Below are 20,593 nucleotides of genomic sequence, written 5' to 3' on the forward strand. Positions count from 1 at the left end.
TGTGGATCAGCGAGTCTATTTCTCGCTCGTTCCTGGCATACAGCTTGATGTCATCCATGTAGAGCAGGTGGCTGATTGTTGTCCCACTACGGAATCGGTACCCGTAGCCGCTCTTCGTGATGATCTGACTGAGGGGGTTCAGGCCTATGCAGAACAGCAGTGGTGATAGCGCATCTCCTTGGTATATGCCGCACTTGATGTTGACTTGGGCAATGGGTTTTGAGTTGGCCTCTAGGGTTGTCTTCCACATTTCCATTGAGTTCTGGATGAAGGTCCTTAGGTTCCTGTTGATCTTATACAGTTCCAGACATTCCAGTATCCATGTGTGTGGCATTGAGTCGTAGGCTTTCTTGTAGTCAATCCAGGCAGTGCACAGGTTGGTCTGTCTCTTCTTACAGTCTCGGGCGACTGTTCTATTGACCAGTAGCTGGTGCTTGGCTCCTCTGGTGTTACTGCCAATTCCTTTCTGTACCTCGCTCATGTATTGAGCCACATGCTTACTCATTTTTGCTGCAATGATGCCTGACAGGGCCTTCCATGTTGTGCAGAGACAGGTAATTGGCCGGTAGTTGGATGGGATGGGTCCCTTCTGGGGGTCCTTCATGATTAGGACTGTCCTGCCTTGGGTTAGCCATTCTGGGTGGGTCCCATCCCTCAGCAGCTGGTTCATCTGTGCTGCTAGGCGTTCATGGAGTGCAGTTAGCTTCTTCAGCCAGTACGTATGGATCATATCGGGGCCTGGTGCTGTCCAGCTCTTCATCTTTGACACTCTTTCTTGGACGTCTGCCATTGAGATGGTTACTGGTTCTTGTTCTGGGAGGTTGCTGTGGTCAGCTCTTAGGTCCACTAACCATTGGGCATCGGTGTTGTGTGATGCCTTTCTTTCCCATATGTCTCTCCAGTATTTTTCCACCTCAGCTCTTGGTGGGTCTGACTGGTTGTTGTTCCCCTGCCACTGAGAGTACACCTTGGCTGGTTCAGTGGAGAACAGCTTGTTTATTCTCCTGGCCTCTCCCTCCTTGGTGTATCTCTTCAACCGGGTGGCCAGAGCTGTTAGTCGCTGTTTGGCAGTTTCGAGTGCCTCTGGTATGGAGAGTGAGTTGTACTTCCTGGGTGCCCCTTTATTCACCATGTTCCCTTTCTGTAGTTCAGCTAGCTGGCTAACTTCTCTCCGTGCTGCCTTTATCTTGGCCTCTAATCGTCTCTTCCATGGTGGATACTGTTTGTTATGTCCCGAGCCCACCTTGTGTCCAAGCATCTCCATGATTACTGTTGCTGTACTGTGTATCAGCTTGTTGGTCTCAGTGATGGTTCTTGTGGAGATTGTCTTCAGAGCAGCATTCACATCTACTAGTAGATCTTCTGAAGGTACTTGGCAACTCAGCTTCGGTATTCGTCGGGGGCTCCAGGTTTCCAGTTGGGTCACGATCTTCCTTCTCAGGTCAGCAGCTGTTGTGTTGAGGCTGTTAGTTTTTGGGGCTTGGTACCCAATCTCTGGTTGTGGGGATGATGACATCTCCCCGCTGACCTGTCTTCCTGGCTCCCCCTTGCCGTAGCATCGTTGTTGTATTTCATTAATCTCTAGTTGTGATAGTAGATTTCGATTACGGATGTTGGAACACTGGGCTAATAGCTGTTTCTTTGTTAGCCTTGATTGTGGGTTTCGAAGTATCCAATGGTCCCACATTCTCTGCATGTATCCCCTCTCTCTGGGATTGCTTGTATAGTAGCATTCCAGCAAATCCGTATTTTCTGTCCTCGTCCATCGATGTCTTGTTCCAGTAGCCCATTTCTCATCAGTTTGCCCTGGTTCCCTAGCAACTGACGCAGACCTTGTTGACCCGGGCGACGTCTGAGCCGGTATGACTCTATCAGTTATGTCTTCACTCATTCCTGAGGTAGGCTGATATATCATGAGGGGTTTTTGCCTAAGAACCCTTACTGGATGATGTTTTGCCCCGACCGGGATTCGAACCCCGATCTCCTGCGTCGTAGTCAGTGAGTGTTACCACTGTACTATATATATATATACTACTGTTCAAAAGTTTGGGGTCACTTTGAAATGCCCTTATTTTTGAAAGAAAAGCACTGTTCTTTTCAATGAAGATCACTTTAAACTAATCAGAAATCCACTCTATACATTGCTAATGTGGTAAATGACTATTCTAGCTGCAAATGTCTGGTTTTTGGTGCAATATCTCCATAGGTGTATAGAGGCCCATTTCCAGCAACTCTCACTCCAGTGTTCTAATGGTACAATGTGTTTGCTCATTGCCTCAGAAGGCTAATGGATGATTAGAAAACCCTTGTACAATCATGTTAGCACAGCTGAAAACAGTTGAGCTCTTTAGAGAAGCTATAAAACTGACCTTCCTTTGAGCAGATTGAGTTTCTGGAGCATCACATTTGTGGGGTCGATTAAATGCTCAAAATGGCCAGAAAAATGTCTCGACTATATTTTCTATTCATTTTACAACTTATGGTGGTAAATAAAAGTGTGACTTTTCATGGAAAACACAAAATTGTCTGGGTGACCCCAAACTTTTGAACGGTAGTGTGTATACATGTTATTTCACCTCCCTCACTGCCATCACCAGGAACTACCTGCAGGCCAGGACAATGATAACATTTTAACATAGCCTATGGAAATCCAAAGTTTACACATTATCATCACGCACAGAAATTGCAAAACTAGTTTTAAAACCGCTAAGTTCCAACTGTTAAACATAGCGAGAGGCTGGGCTACGTGTGTGTGTAAAGTGTAAACCAGTGCATCCTGACTTTCTAACTATGCCTGTGTGTTGCGTGAGCGGCAGTCAGTCAACAACTCTTCGCAAAGTTTCCTTATGAAACAATATGCTCGCTGAAATGATGGCAGGGAACGCCAGATTAAACATTAAAACTGCCTTCTGAGCACTGTATCTACAGGCTGCCACTGAAAGAAGGAGGCTACCAGAAAGGCATCTCTACTCCGTACGATTTTACTTTCACTACGACATTACTTTGAACAGACTATCAAAAAATTGCAAGGTGATATGATAAAGTAAGGCACAGTTTACTTACAGTCGTTGTTTTTTTGAAAAAACGATGCAATCGTTTTTTGCCTTTTGGCACCCTTCATCATGCCGTGTTGGGGTCCTGAACTAGGAGGCGCTGTCCCCGATATACCTGTCAAATTTGTTGTGGGTAACCATAGCAACCAAGCTCGAGCTCGCAACCTGTGCAGTCTGCGCAGTTGCAACTATGTATGTATTTCGAGGACCACAATGGAAATAAGTATTTTTACTTTTTGTGTTATCCTCCTCAATATTTATATTTGTTCACATGTTATGTATATGTTTCTATTGCGAAATAAATCAATAAAAAAAAATTTACTGCTGTGCACCTCTGGTAATTAGTCTTTTGATTTTTCCGTGAGGTTTGCCTTATGCAAAGAAAGACAGCATAGACGTTTTTTCCTCCCTATAAGTGGGGGGGGACCGAATGAGGTGAATTTAAATCTGGGTGGGACGAATCCCCCCCGTCCCACCCTCTATCTGCGCCCGTGCAAATAAGGCATACAGCCTTTGATCGGACTTCAGCAAAAAAATATTTAGTTGTACATTCTTTATTGAACACCCTGCACTCACTGTCCACTTTTCTTTTTTTAGGACCACTCATTGTAAAGTTTTATCCTGTGTTCTTGAGATCATCAGTGGCACGGGCGCCAGAATGACTTCCATGGCACGCGCTGCACCACTCTGCAAATGTAATCTCGCGTGAATACGGCTGACTGGAAAGACGGTTCTCTAGAACACCTGTCTACGTGATAACACTGATGCTTATAGTTTATAGATCTGCTCAATCGTGTTTATATGATTGTCTTCCGCGGGCCGGATTAAAAACGCCAACGGGCCGGATGTGGCCCGCGGGCCGTAGTTTGCCCACCTCTGCTCTATACATTGCTAATGTGGTAAATGACTATTCTAGCTGCAAATGTCTGGGTTTTGGTGCAATATCTCCATAGGTGTATAGAGGCCCATTTCCAGCAACTCTCACTCCAGTGTTCTAATGGTACAATGTGTTTGCTCATTGCCTCAGACGGCTAATGGATGATTAGAAAACCCTTGTACAATCATGTTAGCACAGCTGAAAACAGTTGAGCTCTTTAGAGAAGCTATAAAACTGACCTTCCTTTGAGCAGATTGAGTTTCTGGAGCATCACATTTGTGGGGTCGATTAAATGCTCAAAATGGCCAGAAAAATGTCTCGACTATATTTTCTATTCGTTTTACAACTTATGGTGGGAAATAAAAGTGTGACTTTTCATGGAAAGCGCAAAATTGTCTGGGCGACCCCAAACTTTTGAACGATAGTGTACATTTACTTGAGTACTGTACTTAAGTACACTTTTTGAGTATCTGTACTTTACTTGAGTATTTTTATATTTTTTTGGAAACTTATGACTTTAGCTTCATTACATTTGAAAGACAAATATCATACTTTTCACTCCACTACATTTCTATCAAGGTCCTCGTTACTTGTTACGATGAAGCAGCTTCGAAAGTGGATGTTTTTTTCTTTTCTTTTCTAAAACGTGATTGGATTTTTCGCAGGTGACACTGAGACAACCGATCAGTAATCACTAGGGTCACGTCACGTCCATAGACTGGATAAAATCAAGATCAGTGATTTTCTCAGCACCGTGATTTAAACACGATCATGGAAGGAGGCGGTTTTTCTGGGGAATACACATGCACTTATGGCCATACATAGAACCCATGTTTCAGTTTTCTGAAAGGATTAAAGATTCGTCTCGTTTTAAATGTTTGCTTTGTTTACCTAAAACGAACCACATCACGGCCTAGAAAAACTCGCCGTCCAACCTGCGGAAGCATATTGAGGTGTATAAACGGTTTACTCCAAGAGAAAGCTTGCAATGAAGCTGTCTGTGCTTTTAGAGCTAGTGATAACGTTGCAATAGTTATGCAGTCTGGTTAGTCAAATGACTTTCTATGGATTTGCCCACCAAGTTGCCATAGCCTTGTCGACGGCTAACATTAACACATAGCTAGTTAACTTGGACACTGTTAGTTAGCATGTAAAAATGGAGTTACGTTAACATGAATGACGTTAACTTATCTGAAGTCCTTTCAGAAATATGTTTCAGCATAATCTCGCCAAATAAACAGAATGTAAAAATCTTTCTTTTCTAGTAGCGTTAGCTACCCAATATGATTTTGAGTTTGAAAAGAGTTTGCTAGCATGTCAGGTGGAGCGTCACTGGCTAGCTAGCTTAATGTTAAACCACCATGATGGCACAGCACGCGTTCATTTTGTGAATTCACATTTCTGTCTTTGGTAACGGCGTTAGGTTTTGTAAGCGGTGTGCCAATAATACAACGATGCATTGACAGAAAATGTACTTTTAATACTTAAGTATTTTTAAAAGCAAGTACTTCAGTACTTTAACTTAAGTAAAAATTTGACTGGATGACTTTCACTTGTATCAGACTAACATTTGACCAGTGGGATTTGTACTTTGACTTAAGCAATGACGTTGGATACTTTGTCCATCTCTGGAAATCTATAACAAAGTTTGTAGGAAACTTTTGCACAGTACTGTCGATGTGTATGTACAGGTATTGATGTACGTGAGGTCATGTGATGTGCAGCGAGACAGGAGAGCAGATATGAAGCTTGGTGGGATAAAGAAAAAGCTGCGTTCATTAACATTAACATTAAGATAGAAGTGTATTGAACAAGGTGAGTTGCTCATCCTGTGCTGCGTGGGCCAAAAAACAGGCTGACAACAACAAAACGGAATAATCCATAATTATAGAACCAGGAACATGAGCGAGGTCAACACCAGAGAACACGGCTTTGAAGTTAACAAGACTGAGGTGTGATCAGACTTCGCACTCAAACAGGAAATGAAAAGGGGACAAGTAGACACGATCACGGCACAAAAAAGGAGACAGACCAATGACAAGATCGGGAGGAGACAGGACAGGACCGACTAGGCATGTAACGATTTAATCACGATTTAATTCAATTCACGATATTGGGTTTACGAGTCGATTTTCCCTCAATATTACATGAAGAAAATTTTATGACCCCATAAAATCTAACGCTGAAACATTTATTTTCCTGTTTTTTATCAGCTTACATATTCCTTTTGTTTAATAAATAACAATAATTAAAAAAAACAACTTTTGCTTCATTTTCTTAATAACCAACAATAATTATTTACCCACATTTGTAAAGGTTGGAATAAAATACATTATTCTATCCACATTCACCTGATATGAGCAATCGTGTGCTCTGATTGGCTACTGTACTACTAGGCTATCAGCTCATATACCGTGAGTTGAGAAAAAACAAAATGGTAGAGTGCGTTGATGAACCAAGTGAGGACGAAATAAAAACTCTACTCGAAAACAAAACCCCCCAAAATACAAAAAAAAGGCAACAAAATATGGAATAAAAAGTATTTGATGGTAAGAATGTATTTTTATTTTTCAAAATTTATTATTATTATTATTATTATCGTATTTTTCACAAATTGCTCCTGTCATTTTGCCGGTTTGTTTACATTCTAAGCGGAAATGATTTTGTCGGACGTCTTGTATCAAGTTTTTATTCATCGAATTTGCAAAAAGTAAAAATAAAAATGCTCTGTTTCTCAAAATCCAGTGAATGTGGATAAAACAGTTATTCCACTCAATCTCATTGTACATGACTTATAGACAACTCGGTGCTACGCGCTTCGTTAGCTATCAACTCATGTACGACTCGATTTCGTGGAATAACTGTTGAACAATCTGTGAACTAAAATATTCCTTTTATTAAAACTAAAAAAGTTAATAGTACATAGGCCTTTTCTTAATAAACTTTTATGAACATCTCTACTACCTCAATTTGCTTCTCTTTCCTTTACCTTTCAGCAGTCTGTAAAAACAGAGCTCTGATTTCTTGTTAAATCTATTTCGTACACAGTCACACAGTAGCTCTTTCACATTTTAGATGTTTTTTTGCAGCATTACAGCTGTGTTACTTCCATCTTGGGTGAAGCCATGTGCGTTCCTGCTATTGTACGTCATTGTACCCTGTGCTGTCTAAACTCTGCAATAACAGCTCGGAAAAACTAAGAGCCTGATTGATTCAGTTGATTCAAATTGTCATAAATTTGCATCACGATTGATCATCGCACGATATATTGTTACTGACAACAAAACACAAACACACATGGAGGTCCAGGTCAAGGCTTTTTTATTGTCATTTCAACTACAGTGGGGCAAAAAAGTATTTAGTCAGCCACCAATTGTGCAAGTTCTCCCACTTAAAAAGATGAGAGAGGCCTGTAATTTTCATCATAGGCACACTTCAACTATGAGAGACAGAATGGGGGGAAAGAATCCAGGAAATCACATTGTAGGATTTTTAATGAATTAATTGGTAAATTCCTCGGTAAAATAAGTATTTGGTCACCTACAAACAAGCAAGATTTCTGGCTCTCACAGACCTGTAACAACTTCTTTAAGAGGCTCCTCTGTCCTCCACTCATTACCTGTATTAATGGCACCTGTTTGAACTTGTTATCAGTATAAAAGACACCTGTCCACAACCTCAAACAATCACACTCCAAACTCCACTATGGCCAAGACCAAAGAGCTGTCAAAGGACACCAGAAACAAAATTGTAGACCTGCACCAGGCTGGGAAGACTGAATCTGCAATAGGTAAGCAGCTTGGTGTGAAGAAATCAACTGTGGGAGCAATTATTAGAAAATGGAAGACATACAAGACCACTGATAATCTCCCTCGATCTGGGGCTCCACGCAAGATCTCACCCCGTGGGGTCAAAATGATCACAAGAATGGTGAGCAAAAATCCCAGAACCACATGGGGGGACCTAGTGAATGACCTGCAGAGAGCTGGGACCAAAGTAACACACTATGCCGCCAGGGACTCAAATCCTGCAGTGCCAGACGTGTCCCCCTGCTTAAGCCAGTACATGTCCAGGCCCGTCTGAAGTTTGCTAGAGAGCATTTGGATGATCCAGAAGAGGATTGGGAGAATGTCATATGGTCAGATGAAACCAAAATAGAACTTTTTGGTAAAAACTCAACTTGTCGTGTTTGGAGGAGAAAGAATGCTGAATTGCATCCAAAGAACACCATACCTACTGTGAAGCATGGGGGTGGAAACATCATGCTTTGGGGCTGTTTTTCTGCAAAGGGACCAGGACGACTGATCCGTGTAAAGGAAAGAATGAATGGGGCCATGTATCGTGAGATTTTGAGTGAAAACTTCCTTCCATCAGCAAGGGCATTGAAGATGAAACGTGGCTGGGTCTTTCAGCATGACAATGATCCCAAACACACCGCCCGGGCAACGAAGGAGTGGCTTCGTAAGAAGCATTTCAAGGTCCTGGAGTGGCCTAGCCAGTCTCCAGATCTCAACCCCATAGAAAATCTTTGGAGGGAGTTGAAAGTCCGTGTTGCCCAGCGACAGCCCCAAAACATCACTGCTCTAGAGATCTGCATGGAGGAATGGGCCAAAATACCAGCAACAGTGTGTGAAAACCTTGTGAAGACTTACAGAAAACGTTTGACCTCTGTCATTGCCAACAAAGGGTATATAACAAAGTATTGAGATGAACTTTTGTTATTGACCAAATACTTATTTCCCACCATAATTTGCAAATAAATTCTTTAAAAATCAGACAATGTGATTTTCTGGATTTTTTTTCTCATTTTGTCTCTCATAGTTGAGGTATACCTATGATGAAAATTACAGGCCTCTCTCATCTTTTTAAGTGGGAGAACTTGCACAATTGGTGACTGACTAAATACTTTTTTGCCCCACTGTATATACAGTTGGTACAGTACACAGTTAAAACTACGACACCCAAGGAAATGAATACTGTAGACAGGAAATGTCACGATTTGAAACGATTGATAGAATTGGAGTTTTACGTTGAGCGGAGATGAATACTACATCTTGAATATTTCTACTTATATTTCCTTTGCAAGTATGTTATTAGTGCAATATTTAGTTGCGTATGTTACGTACATAGCCCGTGTCTTTACTTTTTCTGTACTTTTATAGATATATAATATTCCTGTTTGGTTTTTTTATCCTTTTATTTCACTCCTTTTTCTGTTACTGTCTATTCCTGACTCTTTTTTCTATTTGTGAGCTCTTGAAACATATAAATTTCCCACCGAGGGATGAATAAAATATTATTATTCATTGAATAATAATATTTATCTTGTCTTATTCAATGAATACTGTAGACAGCAAATGTAACGAAATGTGACATGGATAATCTCTCAATCCTGAGGTGGAATTACATGGCATATATTCATTCCTTCCTATTCATTCGATCCTTTATCCTTGTCAGGGTCGCTGTGGTTTAAATGACTAACTTGCTTATAGTTCCTTAAATTCATATTTAAACAATATCATGCTGAATTTCAGTCTAGACGTAGGTACGAGGTTGTAGCGAATCACAGCCGTGATGATATCCAGTACAACGGCATTATTGCAAGTGTGATCTTGCAAAGAAAGTCATATCTATGAACTGAAATTTCAGACACAACATGGCCGAACGTTACGTTCGTGTTTATTTCAAGAGTTCCCTAAGAAGCTACGACGAGCACCAGATAGAGCGTTGTGTGTTGCCATGCCAACGTACAGACCAGAGGTGAACTGTTACTATTAGAGCTGGGACTTGAGCTCAGCTAAAACTTGGCCAGACACCAAAAAGCAAAATGATTTTGTAAGGGATTAGCGGCAGGCTGCCAGGTCGCTCCATTGTGTGTAGTTGTTGAGGTTGAGTTCAAAAGTAACTCAGTAAATTTCACAGGGAAATGAATACATAAGTCTGAGTGAAAAATACTGTAACGAACGTGCAGTGTGGAAAAAGAGTCTGGAGACAGAAATTTTAGTTTCTCGGTCGTTAGCCTGTGCTACTTGCTCTCGATAGATAGCAATGGCTTGACCACTTTATTAGCATTCGCTAACACTACTGATGAACGCTACACCGGCTGGAAGGTGACTTCACTGCTGCGCTAATGGCGCTGACTTGCAGTTAAGCTCACGTTGGTTTTCAAGAAGGCCTTGGGCGATAAATTTTTGTTCCCTCCCACTATAAATCAAAATCTCATCTCATCTCATCTCATTATTTCTAGCCGCTTTATCCTTCTACAGGGTTGCAGGCAAGCTGGAGCCTATCCCAGCTGACTACGGGCGAAAGGCGGGGTACACCCTGGACAAGTCGCCAGGTCATCACAGGGCTGACACATAGACACAGACAACCATTCACACTCACACCTACGGTCAATTTAGAGTCACCAGTTAACCTAACCTGCATGTCTTTGGACTGTGGGGGAAACCGGAGCACCCGGAGGAAACCCACGCGGACACGGGGAGAACATGCAAACTCCACACAGAAAGGCCCTCGCCGGCCCCGGGGCTCGAACCCAGGACCTTCTTGCTGTGAGGCGACAGCACTAACCACTACACCACCGTGCCGCCCTAAATCAAAATCTGATTGGTTAATTAATCTGTCACTTCCTACATAAACACACACTGCCATGGCCTTCTGTCCCGGCAATGAAGTCCTAACCAATGAGTGAGCAGCTCTAAACTCTTCTCAGCCTCTGAGAACAAAAACTCTCACTGGATAACTTGATTTTAATGTTTTCAGGACAGTAACCCTTTCATTTCTGAAGCAAATTTGATAGAAAATGAGGCCGAATTAGAATTAGAAGAGAATAATTATAATGAAATTACGAAAGAATGAAAGAAATTAAATCTAACATTTGAAATGCTGGGCGGCACGGTGGTGTAGTGGTTAGCGCTGTCGCCTCACAGCAAGAAGGTCCGGGTTCGAGCCCCGTGGCCGGCGAGGGCCTTTCTGTGTGGAGTTTGCATGTTCTCCCCGTGTCCGCATGGGTTTCCTCTGGGTGCTCCGGTTTCCTCCACAGTCCAAAGACATGCAGGTTAGGTTAACTGGTGACTCTAAATTGAGCGTAGGTGTGAATGTGAGTGTGAATGGTTGTCTGTGTCTATGTGTCAGCCCTGTGATGACCTGGCGACTTGTCCAGGGTGTACCCCGCCTTTCGCCCGTAGTCAGCTGGGATAGGCTCCAGCTTGCCTGCGACCCTGTAGAACAGGATAAAGCGGCTAGAGATAATGAGATGAGATTTGAAATGCTGATGTGTTTGGACCGTCTCTGAACGCCTCGAAGGCCCTGACGGTTCCTCTCTGCGACAAACTATTGATCGAATTTTGAGTTTCAGAAGGTGTAAACAAAAACAGGAATTCCAGGAAGGGTTGTTACTCAACTGTTATTAATGAAAAGTGAATAAACAGTATGATGTCTCACTCTTTCATAAATGCAAATATATAATCGTTAATCAGTTTCTGTGGTATCAGAGAATCATATGATATGATGTGATCTACACTACCGTTCAAAAGTTTGGGGTCACTTTGAAATGTCCTTATTTTTGAAAGAAAAGCACTGTTCTTTTCAATGAAGATCACTTTAAACTAATCAGAAATCCACTCTATACATTGCTAATGTGGTAAATGACTATTCTAGCTGCAAATGTCTGGTTTTTGGTGCAATATCTCCATAGGTGTATAGAGGCCCATTTCCAGCAACTCTCACTCCAGTGTTCTAATGGTACAATGTGTTTGCTCATTGCCTCAGAAGGCTAATGGATGATTAGAAAACCCTTGTACAATCATGTTAGCACAGCTGAAAACAGTTGAGCTCTTTAGAGAAGCTATAAAACTGACCTTCCTTTGAGCAGATTGAGTTTCTGGAGCATCACATTTGTGGGGTTGATTAAATGCTCAAAATGGCCAGAAAAATGTCTCGACTATATTTTCTATTCATTTTACAACTTATGGTGGGAAATAAAAGTGTGACTTTTCATGGAAAACACAAAATTGTCAACTTTTGAACGGTAGTGTATCAGATTTTAAAAGAAAAAAAAAACAACGTTTGGCTGAAAGTCTCCACTTCATCACGTCTTGATCGCTTCATTTCAAATCCATTATCAGAGGCTAAACGAGAAAAAATGTGTCTCGGGTGCTGTCCGGATACTTATGGACCTGACTGTGTATTCAATTGTGCGTGTGCAGATGAGGATGAGGAGACCGAACACGTCCGCGTGCCGCTCTCGCCTCTGGAGCGCTTCTTCTCGGATGACGACTCGATCAAGCAGAAGAAGAAGAAAGGCAGCAAGCAGAAGGAAGGCAGGACACCCAAAGTGAAGAAGAAGAAGAAGGAGGTAACGTTCTGTTCAAGGCAAATGAGTTCTGCTTTCCAGATGATTTATGGGTCAGTGATGACGAGTGCTGAGGGTCTCGCAGAGGGATTTATCCGGAATGTTGATCATTGTTGGATTGTCTGTGGTGAAGTATTTTGTTTTGACTTAACGTCTGGTTTTTATGTGCAGTTCTGTGAGTAAAGCTGTGTGGAAGATCATCCACAGATCAGACCGCTTGGATGTGGTGTGTGTGTGTGTGTGTGTGTGTGTGTGTGTGTGTGTGTGTGTGTGTCAGATGGGTCAGTCGGTCAGTGGCTTACATTCTCGTTTTCCACATGAGATAATGGAGGGATTCCTCTTTTTTCACCTCCTACTGCCATCATTCTCGTCTTTCCACTTCCTCTCTCAACTCACTCTGTCTCTCAACTCTCTTTCTCTCTCTCCCTCTCTTTCTCTCTCTCAACTCTCTCAACTCTTTCTCTCTCTTTCTTTCTTTCTCTCTCAACTCTCTCTCCACATGAGATAATGGAGGGATTCTTCTTTTTTCATCTCCTCCTGCCATCATTCTCATCTTTTCTCTCTCTCTCTCTCCCTCTCTCAACTCTTTCTTTCTTTCTTTCTTTCTTTCTTTCTTTCTTTCTTTCTTTCTCTCTCTCTCTCTCTCTCTCTCTCTCTCTCTCTCTCTCTCTCTCTCTCAACTCTCTCTCTACATGAGATAATGGAGGGATTCTTCTTTTTTCATCTCCTCCTGCCTTTATTCTCATCTTTCCTCTCTCTCCTTTTCTCTCTCTCCCCCTCTCACAACTATCTCTCTCCCTCTCTCAACTATCTCTCCTCTCTCTCTTTCTTTCTCTCTCTCCCTCTCTCTCTCCACATGAGATAATGGAGGGATTCTTCCTTTTTCATCTCCTCCTGCCATCATTCTCATCTTTTCTCTCTCTCTCTCCCTCTCTCAACTATCTCTCTCCCTGTCTCAACTGTCTCCCTCTCTCTCAACTCACTCTCTCAACTCTCTCTCTCTTTTTTTTCTTTCTCTCTCAACTCTCTCTCCACATGAGATAATGGAGGGATTCTTCTTTTTTCATCTCCTCCTGCCTTTATTCTCATCTTTCCTCTCTCTCCTTTTCTCTCTCTCCCCCTCTCGCAACTATCTCTCTCCCTCTCTCAACTATCTCTCCTCTCTTTCTTTCTCTCTCTCCCTCTCTCTCTCCACATGAGATAATGGAGGGATTCTTCTTTTTTCATCTCCTCCTGCCTTTATTCTCATCTTTCCTCTCTCTCCTTTTCTCTCTCTCCCCCTCTTGCAACTATCTCTCTCCCTCTCTCAACTATCTCTCCTCTCTTTCTTTCTCTCTCTCCCTCTCTCCACATGAGATAATGGAGGGATTCTTCTTTTTTCATCTCCTCCTGCCATCATTCGCATCTTTCCTCTCTCTCTCTCTCTCTCTCTCTCTCTCTCTCTCTCTCCCCACATGAGATAATGGAGGAATTCCTCTTTTTTGACCTTCTCCCTCCATCATTCTCATCTTTCCATTCTCTTTCTCCCTCTCTCAACTACCTCTTTCCCTCTCTCAACTCTCTCTCTCTCAACTGTCTTTCTCTCTCTCTCCACATGAGATAATGGAGGGATTCTTCCTTTTTCATCTCATCCTGCCATCATTCTCATCTTTCCTCTCTCTCTCTCTCTCTCTCTCTCTCTCCACATGAAATAATGGAGGAATTCCTCTTTTTTGACCTCCTCCCTCCATTATTCTCATCTTTCCACTCTCTCTCTCCGCATAAGATAATGGAGGGATTCTTCTTTTTCACCTCCTCCCTCCATCATTCTTATCTTTCTATTCTCTCTCTCTCTCTCTCTCTCTCTCTCTCTCTCTCTCTCTCTCTCTCTCTCCCCCTCCCTTTCTTCCAATGACATTTTCAAATTGTACAAATCAAAACCCATTTGGTGTCTGATATCATTCTGCACAGGGAATGAAATACGAGTCCCACCAAATATGATTATTTTTTCAAGAGCCGTTGTTCGCTTACCCTTGATTACGTCTCCTTCCCCTCTCGCTGTTTTCTCTGCTCTATCCTACTCTAAGCCTTAGAAGTTTTGGCACCTTTTATGAAAATAAGCAAATGTGGCTGTACCAAGCCGTATTTTCAGCTACAATAGTTTTCAAAATTATTAGCCCTCATACAGTTAGTATTTGGTGAAGCCTCCCCTGGAGAGGACAGCAGCTTTTCCTTAACAAGGTTGGAGGCACTTATGGAGGATCCTGATGAAAATCACAAGCGCATTTATCGATTTCGGTTTGTGCACGGCACGTGATTCAGATCAGAACAATAGTTTGAGGAAGCATGACTAACATCCTGAGGCTGATATGTCCCAAAAATGTATGTATGATTATGTGAAATGTCTGAAACCTTTCTGGACTGATCTGATTTATGATTAAGATTGAAAGATTTTGTTCTTTCTTTGTTAAGTTTTAACCACTTGGCAGAGGCAGCCAGGTTTTAATGGAAAAAAAAGATGATCTTATTGAACAGAATTTGCGATATTATCATAGACTCATGGCTCATGGACGAGCACATTTGGTATTTTTTCCGTGTTTACAGTTTGTGTTTTTTTCAGCAACACGTGCAGATGGTGTTTACGACCAAGAAGATTTTGATCGGGATTTCGATCTGAACATGATGCCTGATTCTAATGAAACTTGGTGAAAATTAGGAGCTGAATTTTGTGAATTTCTATGAGGAAGAACTTCTTTAATACAATCTACCAAACAGGGAGTTATGGATATTACTGATTTTGAACCTTGATTAAAAAAAAAAAAAAAAAAAAAAAAAAATATATATATATATATATATATATATATATACACAACCCCGATTCCAAAAAAGTTGGGACAAAGTACAAATTGTAAATAAAAACGGAATGCAATAATTTACAAATCTCAAAAACTGATATTGTATTCACAATAGAACATAGACAACATATCAAATGTCGAAAGTGAGACATTTTGAAATTTCATGCCAAATATTGGCTCATTTGAAATTTCATGACAGCAACACATCTCAAAAAAGTTGGGACAGGGGCAATAAGAGGCTGGAAAAGTTAAAGGGACAAAAAAGGAACAGCTGGAGGACCAAATTGCAACTCATTAGGTCAATTGGCAATAGGTCATTAACATGACTGGGTATAAAAAGAGCATCTTGGAGTGGCAGCGGCTCTCAGAAGTAAAGATGGGAAGAGGATCACCAATCCCCCTAATTCTGCACCGACAAATAGTGGAGCAATATCAGAAAGGAGTTCAACAGTGTAAAATTGCAAAGAGTTTGAACATATCATCATCTACAGTGCATAATATCATCAAAAGATTCAGAGAACCTGGAAGAATCTCTGTGCGTAAGGGTCAAGGCCGGAAAACCATACCGGGTGCCCGTGATCTTCGGGCCCTTAGACGGCACTGCATCACATACAGGCATGCTTCTGTATTGGAAATCACAAAATGGGCTCAGCATTATTTCCAGAGAACATTATCTGTGAACACAATTCACCGTGCCATCCGCTGTTGCCAGCTAAAACTCTATAGTTCAAAGAAGAAGCCGTATCTAAACATGATCCAGAAGCGCAGACGTCTTCTCTGGGCCAAGGCTCATTTAAAATGGACTGTGGCAAAGTGCAAAACTGTTCTGTGGTCAGACGAATCAAAATTTGAAGTTCTTTATGGAAATCGGGGACGCCGTGTCATTCGGACTAAAGAGGAGAAGGACGACCCAAGTTGTTATCAGCGCTCAGTTCAGAAGCCTGCATCTCTGATGGTATGGGGTTGCATTAGTGCATGTGGCATGGGCAGTTTACACATCTGGAAAAACACCATCAATGCTGAAAGGTATATCCAGGTTCTAGAGCAACATATGCTCCCATCCAGACGACGTCTCTTTCAGGGAAGACCTTGCATTTTCCAACATGACAATGCCAAACCACATACTGCATCAATTACAGCATCATGGCTGCATAGAAGAAGGGTCCGGGTACTGAACTGGCCAGCCTGCAGTCCAGATCTTTCACCCATAGAAAACATTTGGCGCATCATAAAACGGAAGATCGGACAAAAAAGACCTAAGACAGTTGAGCAACTAGAATCCTACATTAGACAAGAATGGGTTAACATTCCTATCCCTAAACTTGAGCAACTTGTCTCCTCAGTCCCCAGACGTTTACAGACTGTTGTAAAGAGAAAAGGGGATGTCTCACAGTGGGAAACATGGCCTTGTCCCAACTTTTTTGAGATGTGTTGTTGTCATGAAATTTAAAATCACCTAATTTTTCTCTTTAAATGATACATTTTCTCAGTTTAAACATTTGATATGTCATCTATGTTCTATTCTGAATAAAATATGGAATTTTGAAACTTCCACATCATTGCATTCCGTTTTTATTTACAATTTGTACTTTGTCCCAACTTTTTTGGAATCAGGGTTTTATATATATATATATATATATATATATATATATATATATACGATCAAATATTATTTTGGCTGTCAAAGTTAATGCAATAATAACGCGTTAACGCAAATTCCTTTTAACACCACTAATTTTTTTTGATGCGTGATTAATGCATGCGCGTTCTGTGCCCCCTCCCCCACAGTTTGAGAAATCAGGAAGTGAATGATGTAGCGAGGATATACAGTATGCTCTTAACCCCTTGGCTGCCATCCATAATTAACTGTAACGTACCGGGCATATAGGACAAAAATAGGTCAAAATTGGGATATTTTGATAATCTTTCTCTAACTTGTTCAGAACTTTATATTTTTAATATTTGTATAGAAAAATCACAAAAAACACTGTTGTAGAGTAAAAATAACTTTAGTTATCAAAAACAACTTCAAAAACAAAACAACGGATCTCGTCAATGAGAACCTGTCCATAAACATGAATAACGAGTACTTGAAAACACAACGTACACCAAGTAACTGGGTACCATTTTTATGATGGTCTTTGATATGACCCGGCCGTGAATAGAACTCACGATGGAGATGCAGACACGCTAACCACTAGGCCAACTCGCAGTAATGTGCCATGTAAGGTACATAAAAGGAGGTGATTATGATGAGTAGCGTACATCATAAGGCACAGCGGTAAAAGATGTCATGACGTACGTGACTCGTCCAAGGGCATTGAAGAGGTTAATTTTAAGTTATTCCACAAAATCGAGTCGTAGCCAACGAGGCGTGTAGCGCCAAGTCATCTATAATCCATGTACGACTCGATTTCGTGGAATAACTGTTTTATTCTCTCCGCATTCACTGGATTTTGAGAAACAGAGCATTTTTATTTTAATTTTTTGCAAAATCGACAAATAAAAACTTGATACAAAACGTCCGACAAAATCATTTCTGCTTAGAATGTAAACAAACCGGCGAAATGACTAACAATTTGTGAAAAATGCCACAATAATAATTCTTGAAAAAAAAGGTATGTTCTTACCATCAAATACTTTTATGCCATATTTTGTTGCTTTTTTTTTTTTTGGGGGGGGGGGTTTGTTTTCAAGACAAGTTTTTATTTCGTCCTCGGTTGGTTCAGTAACATGCTCCACCATTTTGTTTTTCTCTCCTCGCAGTATATGAGCTGATATCTTATTAGTAATGTAACCAATCAGAGCACACAATTGCTCATATCCAGTGAACGTGGATAGAATAATGTATATATATTATATGAGCGAGCGCCTTAGGAGTTTTTACATACGTGTGAATGTGCAGACTCGTCTTATCATATGATTAATTACAATACATTTAGAAAGAAAGCTTCTTATGACAATGTTGTAAATAATTTCTCCAGCTGTTCGAGTCAGTAATATAACTGATTGAATGTAACGATTAATTTCTACAATATTTTTCCCCTCATGTTCTCATCGTTCTGAGGTTGAATGTACAGTAATTCCCTGTAATTCTTCGAGCATTTTTGTTTTCTCTTCTTTTCACCTCCTTATAGAGTTATTCAAGTCAGAAATATAAACCATTATGTGTTACATTTATTTTATACCATTTTTTTCCCCGCCGGTTTCTTCCATTTCCTCCAAAGGTGCCAATAATTCCGGTGGTGGCTGTAATTCTCAGTAATCCCTTCAGCACTTTTCTCTGGTTCTCCTTCGCTTTTCACTTTCACTCTTCCTCTTCGTTCTCTTTATTTTTTAATCATTATTCTCTTGCTAGTGTTCATCTCTCTACCACTCTTTATTATTCTCTTTCCTTCTCTCTCTCTCTCTCTCTCTCTCTCTCTCTCTCTCTCTATATATATATATATATATATATATATATATATATATATATATATATATATATATCCTCTCCCTCCCTCTCTCTTTTCCTCTTTCCTCCAATCTCAATTTTAATTTCATTTTTTTTTAAACTTGTCATCTTCTCAATTAGTATAACAAACAACACGGTTTGGGTTATAATCGTATTTGGATATGAAAGAAAAGTAAAATTGGGTGTTAATATTTCATTCTCTCAGCGCTTTCGCTTTTCTTTCACTCTCGTTTTCTCCATCTCTTATTCTCTTTTTTCTCATTCTCATTCAGTCTCTCTCTCTCTCTCTCTCTCTCTCTCGGCGGGTGTGTAAATGAGATTTGTCTAGACTGCCCCTCAGAGCGCAGCCGCTGCATCCTCTGCGAAATGAGCTCGTTATGCAAACGCGCCTGATCGAGTGGCACGCTCTCATTGGCTGCCGCAGTAGCGGAGGAGAGAGAGAGAGTTACTATGGCAACTATGGCGGACGGTCCTACAGCTCTGCGGCATCGCAGCCTTTATTCTGTTTCTGCCACTGAAATGTGCATCTGAAAGCCAGCAAATGTGCAACAGGCTGCATTTTGAAAGCTAACACACGCGTGCGCGCACACACACACACACACACACACACACACACACACACACACACACACCATCCACATGGTCATACACCTTCTGTGGTTTTTGATCAGCAATGTTTCTTATAGTTTTAGTAGTGCTTTTGCTTTTCATCAGCTATTTTATTTTATTTTATTTTATTTCCATACCTCATAAAATGGCTTATATATATATATATATATATATATATATATATATATATATATAAAGCAAAAACAACTTTAACCCATTCAAGAATGATACACATCTCCAAAAAAAGCTGATAGACAATGCCAGGTGTAGCTTTGTCATACAACATAAGTACTATTTGGACACAAAAAAAAGATTTCCAGACATTGTTTGTTTGCTAATTATCTTTGCCGGAGGACGTTTGTTGTAATTCTGAACAATTTGGATATAATACATGATCTCTGTATAATAAATCAGAGCAATGGGAGTGTGTTCACGATGTACTGTACACATCGTCATCACACCAAAAGGTACCCGGTGTTTATATGAACTGATTATTTTGACCTGTAGTAGCTATAACCATTAGCTGTGAAACCACTTTTCCAAGTGTTTAACAATAACATAATTTTTACCAACATGGCAACCCACGGCCCATTTTATCCAGAACCTTTGCTTCATGTAATTGTGTAATTCATGTGGCAACAGTGCAATGCATAAAATCATGCAGATAGAGGTCAAGAGCTTCAGTTAAACCTTTGATGTCGGACCCTTTGAATATCGTTCCTCCAGGAACGATGACGTAATGGTTGCTATGACAAAATAAAACGAGATAGCGACTGTGACTAAAGTCATAGCTGACCTTTGTCAATTGAAGGTCAAAGTGAAGGTAATTTTTCTGTACAAAATAAAAAAAAAAATCTGATTGAAAAAATCATGAAAATTGAGAGTTATAAGTGATTGAAAAAAAGCCGTTTTTAATGGAATGTTCCGGATCAGTGATCCAGATCAGCACCAAAAGTCATAGCAATGTAATTCAGCCCAGAGGTATTCTTGAGATGAAATTTGGTCATGATTGGTTGAAAACTGAGGGAGAAAGAGCATCCTAAAAATGTTACAATAATAATAATAAGTAGAAGAAGAAGAAAGTAGAAAGATCCTGAATGAGAGTAACAATTTGCACAGCATTGCTAGCGCAAATTAAATACCTTGAAAACAAAAAAATTGTCTGACAATACTCATTGTACCATCTAATCAGATTCTGGTAACAATTAATCATTTCTTTTGATTGCTTGCCTTTTACGGCCTTGTATTTGTAAGTAACACAACTACTGCATCTCAGTCAGATTCAAAATGGCGTCTTCGAGTAAGCAACCACATACACGATTTACAGCAGAACAAGTGGCAGAAATTCTTACGAACGAGGGTAGTGGTGACGAAAGTAGCATAAATAATGAAACTGGTGGTCTTTCAAGC

General features: G+C 40.7%; 1 protein-coding gene across 3 annotated transcripts in view; it reads left to right on the forward strand.

Moving 5' to 3' along the window:
• Nucleotides 1-20,593, forward strand: part of chd5 (chromodomain helicase DNA binding protein 5) — a 135,624-nt gene that overhangs the window by 26,457 nt on the left and 88,574 nt on the right. For all 3 annotated transcript variants that reach the window (XM_060910648.1, XM_060910649.1, XM_060910650.1), the window contains exon 2: nucleotides 12,141-12,289. In XM_060910648.1, the coding sequence (XP_060766631.1) occupies nucleotides 12,141-12,289 (149 nt within the window). The remainder of the gene's footprint in view (nucleotides 1-12,140; nucleotides 12,290-20,593) is intronic.

This window comes from Neoarius graeffei, chromosome 26, assembly GCF_027579695.1.
Source record: "Neoarius graeffei isolate fNeoGra1 chromosome 26, fNeoGra1.pri, whole genome shotgun sequence".
In the NCBI taxonomy this organism is placed as follows: domain Eukaryota; kingdom Metazoa; phylum Chordata; class Actinopteri; order Siluriformes; family Ariidae; genus Neoarius; species Neoarius graeffei.